This window comes from Rosa rugosa, chromosome 4 (genome assembly GCF_958449725.1).
Source record: "Rosa rugosa chromosome 4, drRosRugo1.1, whole genome shotgun sequence".
Classification (NCBI taxonomy): domain Eukaryota; kingdom Viridiplantae; phylum Streptophyta; class Magnoliopsida; order Rosales; family Rosaceae; genus Rosa; species Rosa rugosa.
The window spans coordinates 28,565,588-28,583,833 of record NC_084823.1 but is presented as its reverse complement, the minus strand read 5'-3'; the positions used below and the strand labels follow the sequence as shown (position 1 = coordinate 28,583,833).

Sequence of the window (18,246 nt, the reverse complement as noted above, 5' to 3'; positions counted from 1 at the left end):
TCAACGCCGGCGTTGCACGGACCGATCCTTCTCGGTTTTGGGTTGTCCTCCTCCTCCTGATCATCCCCATATAGGCCCTGCATCACGATTTGGGGTGTAGAGCGCTAGATCAAGGTTTGACTTTTTCGATGGTCCTGATTCGATCTAGGATCTAATCAGACGCACGAGAGTGATCCAACTTCCAAGCTTGATTTAGGGCGATCTAGACCGAATCTCACTTTGCTCCAGGTATGAAAGTGGATCACCTCTTCATTTTGAACATGTTTGTAGTTGGTGACTTTGGCATCGGAGGTGGTTGATCCGGCGTTGACCGCCGTGGTTGACCACAATCTGAACCACCGCTTGTGGCGGCGTGTCAGACCATATTTTTGTGTTCTGTTTTCAGTTTATTCATCTATGCATCGATACGGTCGTTTTGATATATTATAAGGTTATTTTGGAGAAAGTTGATGCATGCTAGGGTTTCGGTTTTACGCATTATCTTCGGTTTGCAATCCGCGAAGATCTGACCGTTGGATCTTCGTATAATTTTGATAGGATGATCCCAAGGGCGATCCGTGAGAATCTGACCGTTGGATCGTCGTTTAAGTGTGTTATGAATCAATTGCTAAGTTAGGATCGTATTTTGATTAGGTAATTGATGGTTTTGGTTGGGCGGACGGTTGTGATTGTGGTTGAAGACGCAACAGGATTTTGAGGTGAGTAAATCTCACGGTGTTTCGGTTGATAAATTAGTTATGTTTTATTTTAGTATATTTTATTGTTAGCATGAGAAATCATTTTCGAAACAAACTATTTGTTTTAAAATATATGAACTTGATCGACAACGGTTCATGGGTAAGTTAAAACAATGTTTTGATATAAAATGATTTTCGAGAGAAATAATTTATAAAACTATAGTTGGTATTAGTGGTCATTCCTGCGTGAATGACTACGTATATATATATGGATGGAGTGGCGTTGTGATATGTATATGTTTGATGATTTATATTAGAGTTATCTGGAGTTGTGATGTGACAATTGTGAGTCAGAAGGTTACAGTGGTAACCTGGATTTCTATTCTGAGGACCGAAGGGTCCGAAGTTTGAAGGTTACAGTGGTAACCTGGATTTCTATTCTGAGGACCGAAGGGTCCGAAGTTTGAAGGTTACAGTGGTAACCTGGATTTCTATTCTGAGGACCAAGTGGTCTGAAGTTTGAAGGTTACAGTGGTAACCTGGATTTCTATTCTGAGGACCGAAAGGTCTGAAGTTTGGTCGTAAGGTTGAACCTCGGCAGAGGTGACAAGTTACGATTCAGTTATTCTGATGACCGATGGGTCTGAAGTTTGGTCGTAAGATTGAACCTCGGCAGAGGTGACAGGTTACGATTCAGTTGAGCTCGAGTATGTCGTAGTTCAGAGAAGGTTTTTGGGGTTTTTCGTTTGTGTTTACGTGAGATTGAGATTTCTACGAATTCTATTGTTTTCTTTTAATGTAATCTCCAGAACTAAGTTATATGCTGAGATTACTACCTTTTGAATTGTTTGTTTTTATGTAATCTCCAGAACTAAGTTATATGCTGGGATTACTACCTTTTGTATTGTTTGTTTTTAATGTAATCTCCTGAACTAAGTTATATGCAGAGATTACTGTCTTTTGAATTGTTTGTTTAATGTAAATTCCTGAACTAAACTCTATGCAGGGATTTATATGATTTCTTTTGTTTGTTTTCATGTGATCTCCTGAACTAAGTTTCTATGCAGGGATTACTGATTTTGCTTAATTCTTATTGTGGGTATAGTTGTGGGTTGTGATCTGTAGTGATTGGAAAATGAGTTGGAGATTGTGGGAAGTGAGATAAAATGAGTTGGAGATTGTGGGAAGTGAGATAAAATGAATTGAGAGTCAGAGCATGTGGGTTTTAGTTGGGTTGAATTTATTGATCATGATATTGATTATTTTGAACTTGATGTTTTTGTTGTGATAATTAAATATTGTCGCTTTAATTATCTCACGAATTGAGAAATTATAAGCATGAGTGACGTGAGTCATTTTAATTGAGTTTACTCATACGGGCTGAAAGGCTTACCGGGTTTGTTGTTTACATTCCCGGTGCACTATTCTATGGTGTTGGTGTTGAGGTGTACGTTCGATGGCGTGGACGTGGAAGGGTGCTCTTAGTTTTATGTCTTCCGCTGGGTAGTGAGTTGTGGTGGGTGTGTTTACTTATTGAATTGTCATTCAGTTTAATTTGATTTGTAAACTATCTGTAATGTAATATGTGACTCTAAAGAACGAGTCGGTATTGACATTGTGAGCTCAGTTGTTTGTTGTTTAGTTTAAATGAAAAAATTTCTCTATGTGAATTCTTGTTATTGTTTTGTTCTCGCGTTTCGGATTTGAATTTAATTATTCAAAATTCGGGGCGTGACAAAAATGGTATTAAAAACAAAAACAAAACTTAATGGGGTATTAGGGAAAACCTCCTTAGAGTGTTTTGGGTATGAGGGAATTAAAAAAACTTAATGGGGTAAGTGGGAAAAAAATCCCTAGAAATGGGGTAAATTGACAAAAACCCTAAAATTTAATACGTGTGGTTGAGAAGCATTCGTCTTTTACAATCCCATAAAATTGTCTGTTAGGTAAGCAAGACTGTATTTTAGTATATTGGCCCCCGATGTTTTATACTTAGTAAAATATTAATGGTAAATTTCAATTTACTCCATAATTGATAATCAGTTAATCATTGTGCAATTTACTTTTCAATTCTTATGACAAAAAAATATGTAGTTTCCAATTTCAATAATCTCGAGAGATTGTCTTGTGACTTCCATGATTGACTCATATTGATTTCCGCTCAAATGAAAGATGGGATTTTTATAACTAAGACGCAAATTTAGTCGAGTTTTATGGCCCTAATTTTCCAATTGGCCAAACACGTGTAGCCACATGTTTTCCACTCTACAAAGAATCCAACTGTTGGTTACATAAAAGTTTTGTTAAAATTGAGATGATATCGTGACAATGAGACAATTCATTCTTATTTTGTCCAATTTAGAGACACTCATTGAAAACCCGAACACTTTTATATACTCATGAAATCCTTTTCAACAAAATAGCCTTTTTGTCTTGATTTTATTTTGTACTTGTAGCTCTTTCAACTCAAGTGAAGTCTCATAAGGACTCAATTAGACGCTTGTGCAATATACACACTGAAAATGCTAACAGAGTATTATTTCAAGAAATACGGCAAAAGCAAGAAGGCAGAGGATGTTAACCCAAAAGATGGGAACTGATCTAGGTCTCAGAATTTATGTTTTTAAACTTTTCTTTTTTCTTTTTTTAAGGGTCAAAATGTCCCATTTACCCCCATGTGTCCAATCTAATTACCAAAAAAAAAAAGGTATCCAGCTCAAGATAGAACACCTTAACAAAGCAAATCTGTCTATCCAATTGTCAAGATACAACAGAACCAGAACACTGTTAATAGAAGCAAATCTGTCTCCTCAAAACAAACGGCGTGCCTTGAGGCATTAAAATCCAAGTCAAGTGCCTAAAGGATACTTTCTTTGGCCTATAAGATCCAGACAATACCTCGACCATGACATCTTACCATCCTTGATATTTAAAATACTTGCCGATGGCTCTAAGGCGTTCCTGGGTGGGCTTCATCATAATGAACCTGGCAGGCTCAGCTATGCCTTTCACGTCTACAGCAACTGGATGGTCTTTGACAAGCTCCACCGCCTCCTCGCTATTAAACTTGATGATCCTCACTATCTTCTTTATATCAGTCCTAATTCCTAGAATTCGCACTCGTACAACCCCAACGAACTCCTTAAGAATTAGCTTCTTCAAGGCCTTCTTATTTTCAACGGAGTAAGGCCACCCATCAGTCACAAACAGCAGCGTATGACGAAGTTCTTCTTCAAGATCCTGGAAGAATTTTCCCAACAAGTTAATGAGATGGTGTCTCTTTTTAGTGATCTTCAAACAATTCAACGACATGGTAGCTGCCTGAAAGTATCCTCCTGTATCGGGATCACGAAGGCCTGCTACTGTAACACATTGCATCAAACCTCCAATGGTGGCTACATCGGATTTGTCAAAATAATGCTCTCTCTCTAATATCTTGAACCGTTTGAGGGCATAGTCTCCACCTGATCCACTCACACAAGCATCATGACCGTGATACTCGCGGCTGTCACCCAAACTTCTGGATCCAACTAGAAACACTGATGCCGTACTACTCTAATTTCCCTTATATCCCATAAGTCCTATCTGAGCAGGATAGGTTATGTTCTCTCTCTGATTGTCCAAGTGCCAATCATCAATCAAACCTTGAAGGTCGTCAACAATCTGTCCGATACTTTTGTAATCTTGTACTTGCTCCCGTACCTTCTTTATCATATAATCACACCGAGTAGATTCACCAGCTGTTGTGGCCAAAATTCTACCGTGGACATTGACCAATTTTTTGCACTTGCCTCCGACTATTTCGTTTGTTTTCACAGCAGTCTCACGCCCATCCCCAACAGCATATATGCAACCATTTCGTTTCGTGGAAATTATCATGCTACCTGTCGAGGCTTTCCTTCTGGAACTGCATATAATAAATTTGATACGCTCAAAGTGAGTACCAATTTAAAACCCTGCATCAGATAGTAGTATAGAATAAGTAGGGTATCGTTCTAGCCGGGGATTGAGGGTGCTCATGTCATTTAAACGGCAAAGAAAAGAATTATTAATCACAATTATATAATATACACGAAAATTACAAGTAGAGAATAGGGGTTTCGAATTGTTTTTATTTCTAAACTAAATTAACCAATTTACAATGATCAATCAAACCATGAATTAGGATAGATAAGGGGAAACGAAATATGTATGATGAAGTTAACAATCATTAACACGAAAACGATTTTTCTAATCATAAATCACGGATCAAAACATGTGAATGAAGAAATCAATCAAGAACAAAGATGAACGCATACAAAGTTCTTTTTACTTTCCTCAATTAAATTAACTAGATGAATGCACCATAGTTAACCCTATTAAACATGCAATGCTAGTCATAGAACGCTACTCACTAACAAAACATATTTAACGCATAAAGATTAATGAAACTTTGATTGATTTAAGCTAAGAACACAAGTTGGAACGCCATACAAGCATGCAAGACTCTTCATTGATTTACCTAAGGAATTATAGGTTTTCCACTTGACAATTAAGACCTAGAACGCTAGCGTATCTTAATTTGGATTCAATTACATGCTCAATATTCTAAGTTTGCAACCAAAGAACACAAAACACATAAAAGGTGGGATTGAAGCACAAAATCAATGAACTTAAATCATCACATATCAAAATCGCAATTTATGTCTTCTAGAAACCTAAAACGTTTTCATGCTTCATGATTATTGGAAACTAAACATCAAGACATAAACTTTATTCTCACAAAATATTGAAACATCCATTTAAAACAAAATCCAAGAACGCAAGTGAAATTGTTTTTAACATTACAGACATAAGAAACCAAAAACAAAAGATAGAAGGACATGGTTACACTTTTGAAGAAATTCAAGAAATTATGTCAAAATTAACTTTGATGGGTCTAGACAGAGAATCTCTGGAGCAAGAGGCTTCATCATGAGGGATACTTGACGTACACAATTTAGTGTATCAATTTAAAACCCTATCAATGTAGTAAGAATAAGTAGGGATCGTTCTCAACCGGGGATTAGGGCCTAATTAATTCCTGAAAAATAAACGTTAGCAAAACAAATTAAAGAATATATATACACAATATTTACGAAAATATAAGAAGGGGATTTAAGATTTATTTTATCTAACAACTAAGTAATATACACATGTGACACATTAAAACCAAGAATCAAATAGAATTGAATGAATGGAACGAAAATAGAGAGGATCAATTACTACTAACACGTTGGCAATGTTTCAAACATCAAATCACGAATCAAAATATGTTAAGCATAGAATCAATCAAGAACAAAGATGAATGCATACAAAGTTCTTTTTACTTTCCTTAATTAAATTAACTAGATGAACGCACCATAGTTAACCCTATTAATCATGCAATCACTAGTGGTAGCTAATCACTAACAAAAACACTTTCAATGCATTAAGAATCGCGGAAGTTTGATTAATTCAAGCCAAGAACACAAGTTAGAACGCTAATCAAGCATGCAAGACTCATTGTTAATTCACCTAAGTATTTATAGGTTTTCCACCTAAATTATTAAAGCCTAGAACGCTAGTACCTTAATATAGATTCAATTACATGTTCATCAACCTAAGTATGCATCCGAAGATCAATTAACACATAGAAGATGGGATTGAAGCTCGAAATTAACAAACATGCAAGCATATGATGAAATCGCAATTTATCTTTTTGAAAATCTAAAACCAAAAACATGCTTCATAGTATTCGAAAATCACATAACTAAATTCAATCTTTCATCCACCATAGAAATCGCAACACAAGAAACCAAGAATAATATCCAAATTGCAATTTATATAAAACCCGAAATAGAATTGCATAGTTCAAAACCGAAAACAGAAAATAGGTGTTCATGGTTACACTTTTTGGATCTTCAAGGACGCAAGAAGCTTCAAAAGTGGTGGAATGGATGAGAGCTACGGGAAGGATGGTTGAATGGATGAATGGATGCTTCATGGCCTTGAACTTTGGATCTCTTGAAGTTGCCGAAACTTTGGAAGAGAAAGGGGAGTGTTTGTGGTTTTTGATTCTGAATTTTGTGGTGTGTAGAATGTCTTCACAAACTCCCTTTATATAGTGAACGGCAAGGGCTAGGGTTCCCTTGAATTTCTCTCTAATTGCATCACTTCGACCAATAGAAAACTAGCATATGAATTGGAGAGCAAGTAACCTTCTATTGCCGAAATCTTCCATGTACTTAGACTCAATTTCGGCCTCCCTTGTATGTAGAGTCATAAATCAATTCTTATTCCTCTATTTTCTCTCATAAAATCCCAAGGAAATTCAATAATATCCCATAATATATCTTGCCGAAATCTTCTAGTAATTCCTTGTAATTCTCACGGCAAAAGCATGTAGAATGGGCCATGGACTCCTCAAAAACGTCAAGAAGGATCTAGAGCATCATGTGCAAGTCACATGCTTCAAATTTCGGGTCAAACTCTCCCAAGATAGGCCAATTCGAAATTAATCTTCACATTGCCGAAATTCCTTCATTATTCTAGAACAATCTTGAACTATCTTGAGTCATCTTCAAGACACAGCATCTCCTAGTCTCACCAGGACTCCTAGTGTCATCAGGTTTCCTAGTCCAACTGGGACTCTGTCATTTCTTCATTTCCATGCACTTCTTAGTTCATTTCTTGCGTTTGAAGCTCAAATGTACCTAAAAACACAAAACTAAGTCAGAAATGATAATGTTAAGAGAATAACTAAGCAAAATGTAGAGAGAAATGTACTAAAAACGTAGAAAATATTACTTCGATCAATACTTCCGGTAAACCGCTTTATGCAGCTGCAAAAGAATTTGGGAGTACCATAGTTCCGGTAGCAGAATCAACAGCTCTACAAAATAGCCTCGTCAGTGCACAACAACAAGGCTTTTCGAAACTATAGGTTGATGACGACCCAAAACTTGTTATTGATGCGGAAAGGGGTATTTAGGGCTGCACACGGATTGGGTTGGATCTGTTTTGACTCCAAACTGTCTCTATGCCAAAGTGAGCGGTTTAGGCATTTTGAAAAACCGGTCATAAAAAAAAAAGCTCAATCCAACCCAATCCAATCCAACTAAAGATGGTTTGGTTTGGTCGGTTAGGCGGTTTTCACCTATATATTATTAACATGCTATTTATGAAAAAATTCATAGTAAAAATTCAATCTCAAGAATTGAAATTATGTTAAATTATCTAATTAAAATCCAAAACATATAGTCCAAAACTAAAACCTAAATTAGATTCAAAGTGATTCACTTATTTAACGACTTAGCCATCAATACTAGCTTAATATGATAGTATCAAATGTCAAAGAATGAGAGATTGAGAGATCAGAGATGTGATATGAAAGGATAAAAAAAATTGTAGCGATTATATACTAAGGTTTTAGGCTTTGGGCCTTGAATTCTATATGATAGTATATCATTTTAGAATAAAGTTATAACTAGAGATTTAGAACTTACTTAGAACAAACCGGACAAATGAATATATATTTATTATGTGTGTGTGTGTGTGTGTATATATATATATATATATATATATATAAATTTCTCTTATATTTCAAACATACCAGTCGGTTTGGGTTCCGCGGTTTAAGTACAAGAGAAACCAAACCAACCCAGTTCATAAATGGTTTGGTTCGGTAGTGAACCGATTTTCAATTTTTAAAGTTAAAAAACCCTAACCAAACCATATTTATCGGTCGTTTTTGATCGTTTGGCCGGTTTGTACCATGTTTTGCACACCCCTAGGGGTGTTATCCAACCACCACGGAGGATAGCGAAAATCGTACGTCCAAGACATTTAGAAGATTGCTACTATGTTTGCCTCTATCTCCTTCAAGCATGTCTTTAGGGAAGCAAATTTTGTTGCAGATGCAATTGCAAATGTAGGTCATAGGTCCTTCGATGGTTTCTCTTGGACCAATACAATTATGAGAAATGCATCAACTGCCTTGCTATTTGGTGTTGTAAACATTAGTTGCCCTAGATGCTTTCATATTCAAATACAGTCTTTCTGGATAATTTAAAAAAAAAAAAATGTACTGCTATCAAATTCATTACTCAAGTAATTTGAGCATCATAGGATCTTTAACCGATACACACTAACCTCCCTGACTATTTCTTTTGTTTTACTGGTTGATCAAGATCTAGGGGTGGGCGCGGTTCGGGGCGGTTCGGTGTTAGGCTAAAACCGCAACCGAACCGCTTCATTCGGTTGTGCTACATTTAAAACCGCAACCGCATTTTAAAAACCTACACCGCTTACTTCGGTTACACCGTTTTGCGGTGCGGTGCGGTGCGGATCGGTTTCGGTTATGTTCGACTTTCTTTTCTTTTTGGCATATTTTCGACCAAAGTCGACAAATTTAATTGTCCTAAAATGAGTAACCATTACTATCAAAATATCAACAAAATAAAGTATAAACCACTCATAATCTGTTCACTAAATCAAGTAATGAACATTACAAGTAACCTGTTCATGACATCAACATCTCAAGTTCTCAACTACACAAATAAGTAATACCATTAAGTTAATGTTAAACCTGCAGATCAACTATCAAATTATTCAAATATCAACAATCTGCTCCAGCTGTTCAACATTTATAATCAAAAAGCAATTTCCAAAACTAAATCAAAGTTCCAACAGTCTAAACTAAATCGAAGCTCCACTTCCCTGATAAGAAAGTAAGAAAAAATCAAATCAGTAAGATACAAACAGAAACAATTTGGGATGCAAACAAAATAGATTACCATATTCCCAAAGAACTTAAAAACTCAATCTTTGACCAACTAAACATAAACTTCCGATCAAAAATCACAACTTTCAACACAGTTCACACATTCAGAACTCATTCATCAACTCACAACAACATACCCACAAACCACAGAAAGAACCAAGCCTTGACTTGAGTATTGACAATCAAATCAAACAAAATCGAAATCGAAATCTTTGACCAACTAAACATAAACTTCCAATCAAAACTTTCAACTCATAACAACATACCCAGAACAACATTCAACTCAAAACACAACATTCAGAACTCAAAACACACCCAGAACAAACATTCAGAACTCAACATTCAACTCAGAACAAACATACCCAGAACAACATTCAACTCAAAACACAACATTCAGAACTCATTCATCAACTCACAACAAAATCGAACAGAAAGGAACCAAGCCTTGACTTGGGTATGCCCAATCAAATCAAACAAAATCGAAATCGAAATGAAAATCAAGCTGAACCCATACCGATTCCATCAGGAGATGAGTCGAGATGACGTCCTCGGTCGGCGTTAGTCCGAGTCGGTGTCTTCGGTCGGCGTTCGAAGGCTGTGAGTCGAGAGAGAGAAGCGGAGTCGTGAGTTGAGAGAGAGAACCGGCGTTCGAAGGCTGTGAGTCGAGAGAGAGAAACGACGTTGTGAGTAGAGAGAGAGAACCGGCGTTCGACGGCTGTGAGTCGAGAGAGAGAAGCTGAGACTGAGAGTTGAGAGAGAAAAGAGAGAGGCGGATTCGAAATGAGGGAATGAGATCCGGTCAAAACTAGGGTTTTCGTATATGAGACTGAGAGCAATCAGGTGCAACGCAATGTATGTGTAACCTCATTTAGACCAATCAGAATTCGACAACTATTAAAAATAATTTTAATATAAATAAAAATTATATTAATTAAATAATATTATTATCCGGGCCGGTTCGGTTTTTTTCGGCCGGTTCACTGGCTAAACCCGGTCCCGACCCGGAGCAATCCGGTCCGGTTCGGTCAACTCATTTTTTCCCGCCATTTTCATCCGGTTCGGTCACCAACCCGGTTTTCCGACCCGGTTCGGCCGGTTTTGGACGTCCGGTTCGGTTTCTGCCCAGCCCTATCAAGATCTACTCCACTCATCTCTCTGCCTATCGACTCTCTCAAAGTTGGTCACTAATCGAATCTGATAAATACTGAAGTACTTTTGCATAGAACTAGAACCACCGATTGAAATATCAACACTAGGGAATGATGCACAAAACAAAACTAAGCACTTGTTTAGTGGACCAGAAGTGGAGGGAGTAACGTGCGGCAGAGGTGAGATGATGTGGAAATGCTTATTAGGGTCTCCACAGCATTTTTCCCAATTTTCGTACATTTGGGCTTTTTCTTGTTTCTTAAACTGCCTGGTCGGCTATGCAAAGCTCACTGTCGTTCCTCTCTGTGGCGAAGCCCCTCTCAGTCTCATCTCCGGTTCGCATCAACTGTTCATTGTTCACCGCCCCAAGCACCACCGACCCCAATTCAATGGCAGCTTCCGGTCCCAAGTGGGCCCAGAAGACCATAACTCTGCCTCCCCAGAGAAGAGGCTGCCACCTCATCACACCTAAGGTATTACCCATCATCGTCTCTGGTCTGTTAACTCCAAAACCCTGAACCCCAGTTCAATCAATCTAATCATAGTTGCATCTCTGCTTGTTTCATTTCAGATAATGAAGGAAATCGGGCAGGACTTGTCTGGATTCAACTGTGGACTTGCTCACCTCTTCTGTAAGGCCCAAGGCTAAACTTGTACCTGCCCTCCCTTTTTTCATGTTGAAGCTGCCTTTTTTGAACTAACCTTTGTTAATGTTTCAGTGCAACACACAAGTGCTTCTCTTACTATCAATGAGAACTATGACTCTGATGTTCGTACCGATACAGAGACATTCCTGAATAGGATAGTTCCTGAGGTTAGTTTGTTTACTGTAATATCTTATGTAGCCTTAGCAGCATACTTGATTCTAAGGAGATGGCTTATGTGACGTTTCCATGATTTTATTTTCAGGGGGCATCTGCACCATGGAGACATACGCTTGAAGGTTAGTATTGGATTGAGGTGATTAGATAAGACAGTTGTTTCGATTTCTTGTTCTGTGAAAGTCTTTAGTTTGCTCGAAATTGCTACCTATGAAAGCTTATAACTTGGTTTATTATATGTTTGAGTGGCATTAGGTATAATATATGATTGGTATTTCTGATATTGCGGAGTGTTAGTTCTGAATTTTTGTGAGCATTGCAGGCCCAGATGACATGCCGGCACACATTAAATCATCAATGTTTGGCTGCCAACTCTCGTAAGGATATCTTATTAGCTTGATTAGAACTGGCTACAATTGCTATTAAAAAGTTTATTCCCTCATTGACATATACATGTTCCTTGTTCTTATGTAGGATTCCAATCACAAATGGGAAGCTTAACATGGGAACTTGGCAGGTATGTGAAACCACTTATTTTAAACTACAGTAGTTTTCTACTTGTTAAGAGCTGCATTTCTCCACCTTGTTATCGTCATACTTAGCAAGATGTTCTATGGCTGCTCCGCTTATTAAAGTTCTTGAGTGATGGGCTAATTACTAGGTATGGAAATAAATCAAAAGGGTAAATGCCGGACATAAAATGCATCATGGTTAGGAAAGGTGAACCACAGAGCACTAAGCAGTGCTAAAAAAATTGAGTGATTGGCTAAATATTTCCAGAATGATTAAATTCTTGCTGACATGAAGTATTCTTTGTAAAAGAATATAGAAAGGTGTAGCATGGCTGGCTAGAAGTGTCCAAGTTCTCATATTTTCCATTAAAAAATAGCTTTGAGTTTAACTGTGCAATGGATTCAAGGAAAACTGAATATTTTTGAGATCCAGTGAGTGGCATGATGTAGTGATGGAAGAGTCTGGGATCTGGTTTGGTTATAACCAAAGACTGCTTTAGCTTCCAAGTTCCAAGTGACATAGGATCTTCAAATATTTTGCTCCCACTAATCACCGCCGGATACCTTCTCCAACTTCCTCAAATGACGGCACAACCATAGTCAAGACCATCTATAGTCGTAAATTATTTATAGGGTTTGTTTTGTAAGGAGAGTGTTTGATGGTGACTTGGTGAGTGGTCCAGTTTGCGAATTAAGGGAATTATGGGAATTATGAGGGTGGCACAAGTAGGTTATTTGTCTTCTCTATTTCGTGAGTGGTGAAAATAAGGTGGTGGAAAAGTAGTGACGGGGGATGGCAATAGCCTCGTTACTGTATGATAATACAGTGTCCAGAACGTTCATTTTGAATCCTAGGCCTTGACTATATGTACATGATTTTGTAAGTCAAAGGACTAGAATGTCTTCTGCATATAAAATTGTGTACATAAAAGGATTTGAAGACAGTTGGTCAGTGATGCTAGAGCATGTGAAACATTTTCCAAAATCTAATTGTAAGCAGCTTGACTTTTTGAAGAGAGCGGAATGCAATTTCTTGTAATTGGGATTTAAATAAGAATAAACAGGGCTTTTTCTTGACATTTCACAGATGCTTCTAACTTCAAAGAGACAGATCAGGCATTCACAAACTAGAATCACGGCGCGATGGAAGTTTACATCTCTGTTGGCTAACAATATGATTATAGTTATTAGTTTTGGTTTTCTTTTACTTACTGTTCACTTGCCTATCCTTGTACGTTGTCTGATAGAGAATCGGTTTCTATTTTATCATTGTTGAACTCTTTACCTAAAACGAAAGTCTAGAATGTTGTCTGCTTTATAGCTTATGGCATATCGTTTACTATCTCCTTCTATCAATTGCTACAGGGAATATGGTTGTGTGAGCATCGTGACGAACCCGCTGCTCGGAAAGTTGTGGTCACCCTTAATGGAATATGAGATGCTGCAATTTGGAACTCTCATGGTTTCTTTCATCCAGTTTGCCAATGAAGTTGTACCTAAGCATCTACTCTGTTAATCAGATGTTAACATGCTATTGTCTGCAACTTCTATAACTGAATATCTGGTATTACTAATAATACCTTGGTACTTGTAAAAACTTTTAAGTTCTGTGATGCAGACTTTAGAAATGTAAGGGCTACGTGGGAAAATTATATAATATTTCATTTTATTATGAATATTATGAGTTCATACTACAGAAGAAAAAATGAAAATCTCTGTTGTTAAAAATTAAACTGTTCAAAAAAAAATTAATTAATGAATTGAAAGCAACAAGGAACACTCTTATAGTCCTATATACATAAAAACAACGGGGCATCATTATTCATGCCATCATGATTCTGAACTCATCAAAGTTGAGAACTCCATCTCCATTGAGGTCGAACATGCGAATCATGGTCTTGCAATCCTCAATGGAGCGCGACTCGCCCAACCTACCCAGCATCCTCTTCAAGCTTGCTGGTGTTATGCACCCCGAGCCGTCCATTTCATACATCCGAAAGGCATCTCTGAGCTCGTTGCTCTTGTTCTCCTCGTCTCCATTTGTGGCCTCCATCAACTTCTGGAACTCTTCAAATCCCAGCATCCCATCCCCATCCAAATCGGAAGCCTCCACGGCCGCTTGCGCTTCCTCCTCGGAGAGCTCTCCTCCGACAGTCCTCACACAGGTCTGAAGCTCTGCCGGGGATATCTTACCGTCACCGTTCTCGTCAAAGTAATAGAACACCTTCTCGAGCTCGCTGCTGCATGAGCTGCTGGTTGGACTCGATAGAGTGCGCTTCTCTGCCTTTCTCGAAGACAGTTTACGGCACAGCTTTGCCAAGGTCGACTTAGGAGAATGCTGCTGCTGCTGTTGCTGCGCCTTCTCCATAGAAGCTGCTGGAGTCAAAGAAACTACGTCGACTGTCATGTTAAGTGTTTGAGCTTGATTACTATAAAACCCAGATAGCAGGAAGAAAAGGAACTTGAACTCGTAAAATGTGTATTGGACTTCTCTGGTGTCTCTTCGCTATTTATAGAAGGAGGAAAGATTAGAATATTAAGGAAGGGGATGTTGGTGTGTAATAGACGTGGAAGGTTTAGCCTTTATATAAGTAATGGATATGGTTGGGAATGACACAGGAAATAATTGGATTACAGGGGAAGATGGATCGAGAGAACACGGTTTTGAATTTTGATGATGAGCAGCCAAATTGAAAATTAATAATGGAGAAAGGGTTCGATGACTTGTGCCGTCCTAGCCGGTTGTTTTGGTTTATACGTGACGGAAGGTGAGGTTTGAGCGCGTGAGGGATGGTTCGTGGGACTTACAGTAACAGTAGCCCCATTTCGTGTAATTTCTGCGTTGATTATTAGTTTGACAAATCACAGACGTGGGAGCAGTGTCGTACGCTTTTTAGTACACACCTGTCTCCAGATATAGACAACGTCGGTCACCGTTTTAAGACGGTCAAGACCGAAAAGGAGAGAGATTGCAAACACGTAACTATTTAAAGTAAACAAGTTTTCTTTTGGTCGAAATTGTTTACGTAATGTCTTTTTCCAACTTGAGGATAGAAATCTGAAATCCAATCCAACAAAAAACAGGACTTTAAGATAGATATTTAGTCATTTTCATTTGCAAGCATATACTAGGGGCGGAAAAAACCATGAAGCTAATATGTATAAATTCTAACCACAATATTAATTTACAGAGGCTACTAAAAACTAAATAATCGTCTACATAACAATAGTTAACTTTGACATGGTCGTTTTAAATGATTAGATTGTCTTTCTATATCCATGGTTCAATCTAGGTCTCCCTTGGGAGGTTCGTATTAATCTTTCCAACTAGATTGTAAGGAAACTAGTTCTTTACTTTTTTTTTTTTTTAATTGCTTATTGAGCTTAAGAGCTACCTTTTCAGGCTTTTGAGGCACAGGTCCATAAAATTGTATCTCTTGGCATGATATGGAATATATATATATATATAGGAGAATTTTAAGAACCGTACACTATATATGGCTCACTCCAAAGAAGAAGAAGAAGAAATCCGTCTCTTCAAGGATTGATAAAAAAAATTAAAAAGAAGAAGAATATCAAAGAAGATCATATTTGGGTGTCCAAATCAAACCTTGATATCGCGGAGAGAGGGAGGGAGGGAGAAAGAAGAAGGAAGAAGGAAGAAGAAGAGGCATGAGAAGAAAATCAGATTTGGGTGTCCAAATCAAACCTTGATATCAGGGAGAGAGGGAGGAAGAAGAAGGAGGAGGAGAAGAAAATTAGATTTGGGTGTCCAAATCAAACCTTGATATCGGGGAGGGATGGAGAGAGGGAGGGAAGAGAGGAAGAAGGAGAAGACAGAAGAAGAATAAGGAGGAGAAGAAAATCATATTTGGGTGTCCAAATCAAACCTTGATATCGGGGAGGGAGGAAGAAGGAGGAGGAGGAGGAGAAGATCAGATTTAGGTGTCCAAATCAAACCTTGATATGTGTGTGTGGGGGGGGAGGTGAAAATACTAAATTACCATTTGAAAAATGAATAATTGCATAAATTTAACAATGTTATAGACGCCATGTACTAAAGTGTGTCGGGTTTTGAAAGTCATATACCGTTTTGATTTCTTTGAAAGATAATGTATGTATCTTCGTAGTGGGCCATATGTGGTGTACAGTTCTTAAAATTTTCCCTATATATATATATATATATATACAGGCGGGTTTTGAAGCGGAAATCCGCACTTTGCTAAAGTGCGGACGGCGACGCAGCAGCGGTGTTCCAGGCGGCGACGGCGGCTCGGGGCTTGGCGGACGGAGGCCGGAGGCTTGGCGGATGGTTCTGGGCAGCGTTCGAGGTCGGAGGAGGTCGGAGTTGCAGGTTTCTGGGCAGCAAGCTCACCTGCAACTGCAGGTTTCTGGACAAGGCTGCAACCACGTCGCCGACGACTCCACCCACTGCAGACCCGTCCGTCCGACCGCTGGCATCCTTCCGGCAAGCTCTGCCGCTCCGTCACGCCCCGAGCCGAGCTGCTGCATCGACGTCCGCACTTTAGCAACAGTGCGGACGTCCTATTTGGAACCGCTCCGTATATATATATATATATATATATATATATATATATATATATATATATAGGCAGGATCAGAGGCGAACGTCCGAATGCTGCTCAGAACCGCTCGAGGAAGCGTAGATGGTGGCGCTGATCTCGCCGGTGAGACTCATTTTTCGATTGCATCTCGAAAAATGGACCTTTTATTTTTTTGGTTTTCAAGAATAGATCACTTTTGCAAGTTTTCGCCAAATTGAAAATAGTCTAATCATTCATAATCGTGACTTATCAGTATTAACATAAATGGTTTAGTTCGTCTATTGATTTGATCTAGCTCAACACTTTAAAGATTTATAATATGACTGAAAATTTGCAAAGTGATATATTCATCGAGACCCAAAAACTATATTTCAGCTAATAAAAATTTAATAAAAAAGTGGGCTCCACAAACAATCCCTGAAAAAAAAAAATTATCAAGAAAGGCCTTACATATTTTCACAATAGAGTGGTGAACCGTGAATTAGAGAGTAAATGCTAATCCAGCCCAGATATCTCTAAATTTAATATTGAATGCTAAAAAAGAGATTAGATTCTCCATTAATGACACGTTTACTTACTTGGAATAGAAAAAAAAAATCATGAATCAGAGACAAACTGGAATGAGAGAAGAAATGAATCGGTCTTGATTCTAGAGGCTTTGATTCTTAAACCCATCTCTTCCCTTCAGAATCAAATTCCTAAGTATTCCAAAATCGATTCCTGACAAGGAGGTGTGGCCTACACCCATTCTCATTCCTTTATGCGTTAATAAACGCAAGAATACTTTTGCCCCGGAACCATCATTCCGATTCCTTTATGTGTTAGTATATGCGGGAATACTTTTATTCTAGAACCATTCCTTCCATTTTCATTCTCATTCCAAGTAAGTCTATAAAGGTATACAACCGTTTAAATTGCTTGCACCGTATTTCTCATATGCAGTTTCGTGCTTCTCACATTTTTCATGAGGATAACCAAGTCGCAGATGCATTGGCAAATCATGACTCTAATTCAACAGGTCTGGTTTGGTGAGACCTGCCTCCTACTTTTGTTTTTTATTTTTTTATGCTCGGGACTCCTTTAGTCTTCCAAATTTTTATTTTTGCTAGTTTCTTGTTTATGTGTATGTTATGGTGGGAGGAGAATGATACGCTCTTCTCTTGTTTATTTTGTAGGGTTAGATTTCTATCATTCCTAGGGTTCATTGTAACTTATTATTTTTCTTTTTAAATAAATTTTTCTCTCTTCCCCGAGATTCATCAAAAAAAAACAAACAAGCCGTTAAATCAAGTTAAGTGAATTAAAGACAATATCCAATGTTGGCTCCAATCCTAACATTGACCGTAACGACCCCTTATTCCTGACTTTAGTGGTCCACCTTCTGCTCTCCTACATCTGCACAGCTTTTGTCCACGTTTCAAGGTTAGATAGGTGGTGTTTCTTTTTGTCGTCTCAGTATAATTGGTTATTATGTGGAACCTTACTTTATAAAGAAATAACTAAATTTCAAAAAAAAAAAAAAAAAAAATTATTTGATTGAATACTAAAAAATGTTCTATGTAAGGATTAAATTTCAGAATTTTGATGAGTCAATAAAAGAGATGCTGTTTTGGAGCTTTGAAAGATTTCTAGTTAACTCATATGCTCATGCCCTAGATTAGAGTAGTTGAATCCACGTTCTTGCTTAATGCAAACAAGTTTGAAGTAGAGGTCCATCAATTGGCATCATCCCGATAAATT

The 18,246-nt window shown here is 37.9% G+C and overlaps 2 protein-coding genes across 2 annotated transcripts; one reads left to right on the top strand and one right to left on the bottom strand.

The window, feature by feature from the left end:
• Positions 1-10,819: 10,819 nt before the first annotated feature.
• Positions 10,820-13,617, top strand: LOC133742625 (uncharacterized). The gene is made up of 7 exons (XM_062170312.1): positions 10,820-11,081; positions 11,180-11,240; positions 11,328-11,422; positions 11,518-11,551; positions 11,752-11,806; positions 11,904-11,946; positions 13,307-13,617. The coding sequence occupies exons 1-7, from the start codon at positions 10,887-10,889 to the stop codon at positions 13,376-13,378; spliced, it is 555 nt and encodes a 184-aa protein (XP_062026296.1). The 5' UTR covers positions 10,820-10,886; the 3' UTR covers positions 13,379-13,617.
• Positions 13,618-13,736: 119 nt separating this feature from the next.
• On the bottom strand, positions 13,737-14,500 carry LOC133742623 (putative calcium-binding protein CML19). The gene has a single exon (XM_062170310.1). It carries the CDS (start codon positions 14,346-14,348, stop codon positions 13,764-13,766), a length of 585 nt encoding a protein of 194 aa, XP_062026294.1. The 5' UTR covers positions 14,349-14,500; the 3' UTR covers positions 13,737-13,763.
• Positions 14,501-18,246: the final 3,746 nt, after the last annotated feature.